Here is a 9,365-nt window from a genome sequence, read left to right as displayed (position 1 = left end):
TGGGCTTAGGCCGATTTTCATTAATTAAACTACCAAGCCCAATTAATTAAATTCAATTTAATTAAAGCCACATAATTAAGTCAATCATATATTTAATCAAATTGAATACATGAGTCCAATAAACCTTTATTAAATAATAAGTCGAACTTATTAAATAATAAGGTCAAGCCCAATATAAATTAATTTAATTAATTTATCATTGAGCTTAGCCATTCAATGGATCCCTCTCATATATAAGTAATCCAATTACTTACAGAATTAATTCTCAATTAATTCCTCGTTCCTCCTTGGTGATTTGTGTGTGACTCTTTAAGTTCACCTTTCAGCTAGACTTGGGCTAGTGTCCAACGCTATTATTAATTAAATCTAATTTAATTAATAATTCTTGCTCAACCTTTGATCAAGAAAGCCCGTCACTATGGATTGTCATCTAACAACGGTCGATGGAACTAGAAACTAGACAAATATTCATGTGAACTTTTAGGCTCTCGAGTCCATGCGGGTACAGTTCTTCCTTCTACAGTCTCCCAGCCTTAGTCTAGGGCATGGAATTGGGCGTCGGTTCCCATCTTGGACTAGGCATCTATGCTTAATGCTTTAGATTGCATTATGCAAAATTTCTCGACATAGGAACCTCTTCTTCCTATTCGACCAATGACTGTGGCCACAGCTTCATAGAGCATAGACGCATCTCCAAGTGCATAGGAGATACCTCTGTGACTATTTTGACAGGGGAAGGATCTTTTTCTTGGAATTTACTGTATTCACTGCATGCTTTGACTGCACTGGACAAGGCTTATGATGACTATGTCTTGGACACGATCACCTCTGTATAAATCCAAAATAGATTACTAGCATGCTAATCCAATTGGCTTTCAGGTCACCTATTCTAACATGCATATATACCAATGTCAATTTTTGAAGGCAAACTTAAGTAATTATAGTCTTTGAAGAAGCATTTACTACATGTAGGCCTTTCATCATTGCTTTACAAGATTTTTAACATACTCAACAAGAGCAAGTGCGGAAGACATATTGGGTATAGATCTCTGTAGGAATATATATTTGATGGGTATACACATACCACCCCAGCAAAAAGACCAAAACACCCTTCATTAAGGGCATTATAGTCATTTCGCGATTAGGATCCGCGTATTTTATAGCGGGCGGGTCGCAGTTAACCCGACCCGGATCCCACTGACTGACCGAAGACCCGAATGATGACAACCGTTCAATCAGAACACACACCGATAAGATAAGGCCATGTGGCCCAGTACTTGACGTACAATTGTGTTCTATAAATAGACCCCGATGCGCCATAAATGAGGTAACGGTTGTGCATTAATTGAGCTCGAACTTTGAGATCGTATATATTTCTCTCGATCAACCTAACTTGAGCGTCGGAGGGTCATTGTCGGGGACGTGCCCGACGAGCTCACGGTTCGTGTCTCATTCTCAGGGAACCCAAAATCTGATTCGGAAGAGTTAATCCATCTGCAGTGAGATCGTCTCAGGAGATCGAATAATTCGACCCGGATCAGTTGGCGCCGTCTGTGGGAACGTCTGAGAAATCCTTATCACAATAGAAGGTTCATCGAGGAGAAACGCCGGGGAAGAAGGAACACCAAGAAAGGGAGTAGGCGCGACAATACAGCTAACTCCCGACGAATTGCAGAAAATGATAGAAGAAGCTAGCCGGAAGGCGATCGAGGAATACGAGAGAAGGACCACGACTCCTCTGGTCAAAGAAACAGCGAGAAGGCAGCTGTTCGAGAATACCGAACCGCAAAGGGAGTCAACGGTGCAAGGCAAGCAAGAGCACCGTAACAAGCGACCGGCATCATCCGAGGCCGGCTCCAGCAGCCACGGTCGCGCGAAGAGAAGGGAACCCGTAATTTCGCGTGCGGAGGTAGAGAGCGTGAGGAAGCAGATAGAAAGCCTCAATAAACAGATAGACGAACTAAAAAAGCGAGGTGAAATAGTTGCGCACAACAAAAATTCACCCTTCTGCAATTACACCCCATTGCCGATGTCGCGGGAAAAGGCGTTGATGATGGTCGAGAATGCTGATGTTCTCAAGTGGCCGAGGCACACCAGGTATACCCCCTCCAAAAAATTCTCTAACAAGTACTGCAGGTTCTACCGGGAGAGGGGACACAATACGGAAGACTGCTTCCAACTAAAAGATGAAATCGAAAGGCTAGTGAGGCAAGGGTACTTCAGGGACCGAGTCCCCCAGAATTGCAAGGCTGGCAGGGGGGAGACCAGGAGGAGCAGGTCGAGAAACCGAGATCAAAACCCTGGGCCCTCGAGGTCGGCACAAGCTCAACCCACTGGAGATAACGCTCCAACTAAAGGGGTGATCTACACGATCGCAGGAGGTTCTAGCTCGGGTAATTCGAACAGGGACAGAAAGAGGTGCGCACGGACTATGAATTCGAGCAGGGGGAGAGAGTTCGTGCTGAAGGTAGAGGAAGAGGAGGCCATCTCTTTCAACAGTTCGAACAAGCCAGACGAGGCCGGGGAGATGAATAACCCGATTGTCATCAGACTGGATATAGAAAATTTCACAGTTCACAAAGTCTTGGTAGACAGTGGGAGCTCTGCAGATATCATCTTCAAAAGAGTGATTGATAAAATGGGGTTGGAAAATATTCGGTTAGAGCCGGACAGAACTCCGCTGGTCGGATTTGGTGGGAGCGAAGTGGCATCCTTAGGGATGGTCGAGTTGCCAGTGTCCATGGGAGACGAACCGAGGTGGAAGACCACAATGGTGAAATTTTTGGTGGTAGACACACCATTTGCATACAATGTGATATTGGGCAAGCCGGGATTGAATTCATTCAGGGCCGTCATCTCCATCTACCACATGAAGGTAAAATTCCCGACGGATAACGGAGTCGGAGAGGTAGTATGCGATCAGAAAGAAGCTCGAAAATGCTACAATCTATCACTGAAAGGAGAACCCGGAGCGAAGAAGAGAAAGGTCAAGGAAGACGCTGAACCTCGACCCTACGAGGCCGAACATTTGAAGCCCAGCGAAGAATACAAGGTTGTGCAGCTCACACCGGGTAAGCCAGACAAAACTACCAAGATAGGCGCGAGCATGAAAGAGAGGGAGATGGCAATGATCAATTTCCTAAGGGAGAACATGGACGTGTTCGCATGGGGACCGTCTGATTTCACGGGAATCGACCCTGAGGTGATACTGCACAGGCTAAACGTAGATCCAACCATGCGACCTATGAAGCAGAAGAAGAGGTCATTCGGGTACGACAAGAATGAGATCATCCGTAAGGAAGTGGACAAGCTACTCAAAGCCGGGTATGTATCGGAAATTCAGTACACTGATTGGTTGTCTAATGTAGTGCTTGTCCCCAAATCCTCCGGGAAATGGCGAATGTGCGTGGACTTTACAGATCTGAACAAGGCGTGCCCAAAAGATCCCTACCCGCTGCCCCGGATCGATGTCATGGTGGATTCTACAGCAGGGTACGAGATGTTCTCGATGATGGATGCCTACCAAGGGTATCACCAGATCCACATGGCAGAGGAAGATAGAGATAAGACTTCTTTCATCACGGAGAAGGGAATTTACTGTTATAATATGATGCCTTTTGGTTTAAACAATGCAGGAACAACATACCAGCGCCTGGTTAAAAGGATGTTCGGCGACCTGCTCGGAAAAACGATGGAAGTGTACGTGGATGACATGCTCGTAAAGAGCAAGAGGTCGCAGGATCACCTCGCAGATCTAGCCCAAGCATTCGCTATCATGAGATCGTACGGAATGAAGCTCAATCCAGACAAGTGCACATTCGGAGTAGGAGGAGGAAAGTTTTTAGGATACATGGTCAGCGAGCGTGGGATCGAAGCTTATCCAGAAAAAATTCAAGCCATCATGAATCTATGATCACCAACTACGATCAAAGAGGTTCAGAAGTTGACAGGAAAGATCACCTCCCTGGGCAGGTTTATTTCGCGATCAGCAGACAGAAGTCTCCCCTTTTTTAAGGTTCTGAGGAAACCTAAAAATTTTGAATGGAGTGAGGAGTGCGAGAAGGCCTTGCAAGAGCTGAAGGAATACCTGACAACACCTCCCCTACTAGCAAACCCGAAAGAGGGAGAGGAACTGTTCCTTTACCTGGGCGTGTCGGAAAATGCAGTCAGCTCGGTACTGGTAAGAGAAGATGGAGGTCAACAGAATCCCATTTATTATGTGAGTAAGATGCTCCAAGGTGCCGAATTAAGATACACGGAGATGGAGAGGTTAGCCCTCGCGCAGGTAGTTACCGCTCGAAAGCTACGACCATACTTTCAGTCGCATAAGGTGATCATGCTAACGAACTACCCTTTGAAGCACATAATGTCGCGACCTGAGGCGTCAGGTCTGTTGATCAAGTGGACGGAAGAGCTGGGGCAATACGACATCGAGTATCGACCTAGAACGGCCCAAAAAGCGCAGATACTAGCGGATTTTGTGATAGAACTCGCAAGCGATCCCAAGTTACCCATGGTCGTTGAGGGGCAAACCTCTAAGTGGATGCTACATGTGGACGGAGCCTCAAATGCCAATAGTGGAGGAGCAGGAGTATGGATCCGGGGACCAGAGGGAATCGAGATAGAGGTAGCGGCTCGTCTGTCCTTCCCTGTGACCAATTATGAAGCCGAATACGAAGCGCTCGTTCTCGGGCTAGAGCTTGCTTCCCAGGCAGGCGCCAAAGATTTGGAGGTGTTCACAAACTCCCAGCTAATCGCGCTGCAGATTGAAGGGACGTATGAGACAAGGGAGAAAACGATAACATCTTACAAAGAAATTGCCCAGCAGTGGATGAGAAAATTTGACAAATGTTCGGTTTTGCAGGTCCCTCGAGCAGAAAACGACAAGGCGGACGCCTTATCCAAATTTGGGGTTGCCATGGAAGGGATTGGTGATCGCAAGATTACCGCCCTGGTTCGAGGGCGACCATGCATCGCGAGCAGAGCAGATGTTCAGATGGTCGCGAAACCAAAATCATGGAAGGACGAGATCGTCAAATATCTCGAGGATGGCGCCTTGCCAGCTGACCCCATCGCTGCAAAGAGAGTTAAATTCCGAGCCACTCGATTCACCATGTTGTCTGGACAGCTCTATAAACGAACAGTTGATGGGCCCCTCCTGAAGTGCTAAGACGAGGAAAGAGCCCTATACGTCATGCGGGAGATTCATGAAGGAAGCTGTGGTAACCACTCGGGAGCGAGATTGCTGGCTCAGAAGATAATACGTCAAGGATTCTATTGGCCTACGCTGGCAAAGGATTCCAAAGAGTTGGTAAAGAAGTGTGAGAGCTGCCAAAAATATGCGACCCTGATACATCAACCTGCAATCCCGATGGAACCTATCAAGATAGCCTGTCCATTTGACCAATGGGGAATCGATATCGTCGGACCCTTTCCCCCAGCACAGGCCTAGAAAAAGTTTATCATTGTGGCAGTAGAATACTTCACCAAGTAGGTCGAAGCGAAAGCGGTCGCGAGGATATCCGAGAGAGAAGTCATCAACTTCATTTGGAAAAACATCATCTGCAGGTTCGGTCTGCCCCGTGTATTAATTTCTGACAATGGTACCCAATTCCAGGGAAGGAAAATCACGGAATGGTGCAAGGAGCTCAAGATCGCACAACATTTCACAGCAGTTGCGAACCCGCAAGCCAATGGACAAACAGAGGTGACCAACCGAACGATCCTCCAACACTTGAAAACGCGGCTGGAGAATCAAGGACCGTGGGTCGATGAACTATCAGGGGTCCTATGGGCTTATAGGACCACACCGCAAACGCAACAGGGGAGACCCCATTCTGCCTAGTATACGGGACGGAAGCTATCATCCCGGCAGAGATCGGGGAAGAGTCCCAAAGGGTCGCGATGTATGACCCTAAAACTAACCAGCAGGAACGAAGCTTCAACCTCACCATGATCGAAGAAAGAAGAGACGCAGCATACGCAAAGATCCTACACCACAAGGGATTGATGATGAGAAGCCAGGATCGAAGAATTCGACCACGCCAACTGCAAGTGGGAGACCTCGTGTTGAAGAAGGTAGAAGCCTCCAAGCACATAGGGAAGTTAGAACCATCCTGGGAGGGACCGTACAAAGTGACCGAGATTAGAAAGAAGGGCACATACAGGCTGGAAGACATGCAGGGTCGAGACTTACCGCGCCCTTGGAACATACAGAACCTGAAGAAGTTTTATGCTTGAATCCGAGAGTTCGAATGAAGGAGCCTGTGAATGGCCAACGAAGAGATCGAACAAGGAGCCTGTGAAAGGCTATCAATGAAAAAATCACATTCGAGGGCCCCCAAAAGGCCACCAATTATATATAAAGGTTAGGAAGATCATGTCTTGTATATTGGGCACCATCATCGCTGAACGTATCAATGATTCAAAATTTGTACTTGCTATAATTTACCCAACGTGATTTATAAAACTGTATTATTTTCACGCTTATCTTCGTGTGTACATCTTCCTATGTCTTTATTGTCATTGGTTACTTGAATCTTCTAAGTACTAAATGCGAACTGAAAAAGACGCGTCCAACATGCGATCTGAAAAAGACGCACTCAAACAAAATGCGAACTGAAAAAGACGCGTCCAACATGCGATCTGAAAAAGACGCACACAAACAAAACGCGAACTGAAAAAGACGCGTCCAACATGCGATCTGAAAAAGACGCACTCAAACAAAACGCGAACTGAAAAAGACGCATCCAACATGCGATCTAAAAAAGACGCACTCAAACAGAACGCGAACTGTAAAAGACGTGTCCAACATGCGATCTGAAAAGGACGCGCTCAAACAAAACGCGAACTGAAAAAGACGCGTCCAGCATGCGATCCGAAAAAGACGCACCCCGGACATACGATCCAAGAAAGATGTGCTGCATGAGCCAACTGGAAGAATGATCGAAAGGAGACAAGTTTCATGCGATTAGAGAGACATGCAATTGGCAAAATAAAGAAGCAAAATACGCGAGCTGCCAAAAGTTAAGGAAATTTTTCCATTAACAGAATGTCATGTACAGGGGTCATCAAAAATCCTCACCCCGATGTCCTATTTACAAAAAATGATATTTCTAAGAAGAATCCCAAGGATTTACACTTTACGATCAGTTAGCTCGAATCCTATTACAAAATCAGAAGACCGGGATCGATTAGGCATCAGCTTCCGCCTCTAGCTCATCCCTCAGGACCATAAACTCATCATCTTTCAGCTCGGGGTCCGGGGGCAAGGGCTGGAGGTCGCCATCAAGCGAGATGTCCAGTTTGCTGCGGTCAAAAGACTCGTGGAATCCGTCAAGCTTTTCGACCTGAGACAAGCAGGTCTCATAGCCTTTGGTGAACGAGTCCGCAGACTTAATCTCGAGAGCGGTCGTGAAGGTGTCGGTCTTCAAAAAATCACGAACCGCGGACATCCTAGAGTCAGCCAAGGCTCGCTGATATTCTTCAATCGGAATGCGACTGGCTTAGCCTTCTTCCACCCCATGCTTGTGGCCCTCCATAAGGCCGACCTCACGCCCAGCCTCGAATGCCTCCTTCTTGGCCTTCGCCAGAGCCACTTCCTGTTCAGAGCAGAGGATCTCTCTCTCCTTCTTGGCGGCATCGAGCTCGGCTCGCAGCTTTTGGACCTCGTCGCCCAGGGCCAGCAGATTATTCTCCTGTTTGCGCTCTTCTTCGTCTCGCTCTGCCAACTGAGCCCTAAGATTCTGCACCTTTTGATCAGATTGGATAAAACTCCTTCGGTAATGGGTGCACTTAAGACTCAGGCTCCGGACGAATGTCATGACCTGCAAGGTCGAAAACAGCGAATAAGAAGGTCGAGCAGACAGAAAACCAAGATCGACCAGCCGATAGATGTACCTGGACTGAAGAGTGAGCTGCGAACTCCTCGAGCCGAATGGGGCTGTTCGTCACCAGCGACCCTTGATCGCGAACGGAAACGAAGGAGTTGTATACAGCAAAAGTGTCGTTTCCTGCCTCGCCATAAAGGGACGAGCTCAACATATTATCCCATTCAGGGGGCGGCACGTTACCTCGAAGAGCCGCCCGGCTCTCTTCCCAGCACGAGGCGAGCTGTGCCACTCGCAAAAACTTATCCCGATCTTCTTCTACCTCGGTCTTATCTGCGGCTTCCTTAGCCATCCTGCTCAGCATGCTCGGGCTACGCGATTTGGGAGGAGGAGGATGAGAAGGTTCTGCAGGTTCCTTGTCCTTGCCCTTGTCGCCGGGCGCCAACTTAGACTTGGGCCCGTGACCCTTCTTCGGTGAGGACCGCTTCCTCTTCTTAGATCGCTCCTCAGAGGGAGGACCTTGGTGTCCTTGTTCGACCCCATGGTCACCACTGGCTTCGTCCAAATTCAGTTCTAACTCAGAGGAGTTGTAGCCGAGGTGACCACCATGGGCAGAAGGCGTCTCCTCACTATCGACCGGAATGGGTTGCTGATCGGCCGGGGTTGCAACCGCCAGAGCTTTCGAGGGAACCGGGGCCGGCGGGTTAGGATCCGAAGAGCCTGCAACCCCTTTTCCCTTCTTCATCGCGTCCGAGGAACCTGCGACCTCCCCCCCTTCCTCGATTTATTCTGAGAGGCGATCCTCCGCATAGCAGTGCGCATGCTCATGATTATACTATCTGCAAAACAAGGAGAAATGAGTATGTACAGACACAACAGCAACAAAGGCAATTAAACTGAAAGAAGAAAATCACCTAAGGACTCTTCGATATGGAGGGACGTTGGAGAAAGCCCAAATAATTGCAAAACCTTCTCAGTGAGAAGCTTCTTGGGATCGTACTTAGAGGATGTTAAACTCTTTATCTGATCGCCCTCCAGCCCCCCTCCACTCATTTTCGGGGTAGGTTTATACTTGGTCCACTCATTTGTAAAGGGCCAGACTCCACTAGGAGGTCGAATGAAAATATAGCGATCTACCCAAGCCCCTACGTTCGACTTCAAGGCACTTAGATACCTGCAGTCAGGTCTGGCCGAGAGATAGAAAAAACCACGGCTACCAGATCGCTTCGAGGTAGTAAAAGAATACAGACTCCAAAAATTGTCAAAGCTGGGTTCTAAGCCTACGTATCGCATTATTACAACAAAAAGGATGATGTGGGTGAAAGAATTAGGGGAGAGTTGCATGGGACATAGCCCCAACTTCTTCAAAATTGTGGCTACCTGAGGAGCTAGAGGAAATCGCAACCCGGCGTCAAGGTGTTTGATAGAAAAGGCACTAAATCCCTAGGGAGGGCGGTGCATGCGATCGAAAGTAGCAGGGATGACGACATCAAAATCGAAGGGTATGTGGTATTTTTCCCTAATCTTATGGACGGC

At 47.7% G+C, this 9,365-nt stretch overlaps 1 protein-coding gene across 1 annotated transcript; it reads left to right on the top strand.

Annotated features, from left to right (window-relative positions):
- Window positions 1-1,678: 1,678 nt before the first annotated feature.
- On the top strand, window positions 1,679-5,170 carry LOC148787802 (uncharacterized). Its single transcript, XM_088881375.1, has 2 exons — window positions 1,679-3,853; window positions 3,935-5,170. The coding sequence occupies exons 1-2, from the start codon at window positions 1,679-1,681 to the stop codon at window positions 5,168-5,170; spliced, it is 3,411 nt and encodes a 1,136-aa protein (XP_088737501.1).
- The last annotated feature ends 4,195 nt before the right edge of the window (window positions 5,171-9,365 follow it).

Source organism: Sesamum indicum, linkage group LG6 (assembly GCF_026168435.1).
Source record: "Sesamum indicum cultivar Baizhima isolate 11 linkage group LG6, ASM2616843v1, whole genome shotgun sequence".
In the NCBI taxonomy this organism is placed as follows: Eukaryota; Viridiplantae; Streptophyta; class Magnoliopsida; order Lamiales; family Pedaliaceae; genus Sesamum; species Sesamum indicum.
Note: the sequence above shows the minus strand (reverse complement) of the source record. Positions and strands in the feature narration are given on the sequence as shown.

Excerpts from the sequence above, each read along its gene's own strand:
- LOC148787802 (XM_088881375.1), top strand. The coding sequence starts at position 1,679 with ATGATAGAAGAAGCTAGCCGGAAGGCGATCGAGGAATACGAGAGAAGG. Across the intron at positions 3,854-3,934 it reads GAAAGTTTTTAGGATACATG|GTTCAGAAGTTGACAGGAAA; the intron begins GTCAGCGAGCGT and ends ACGATCAAAGAG.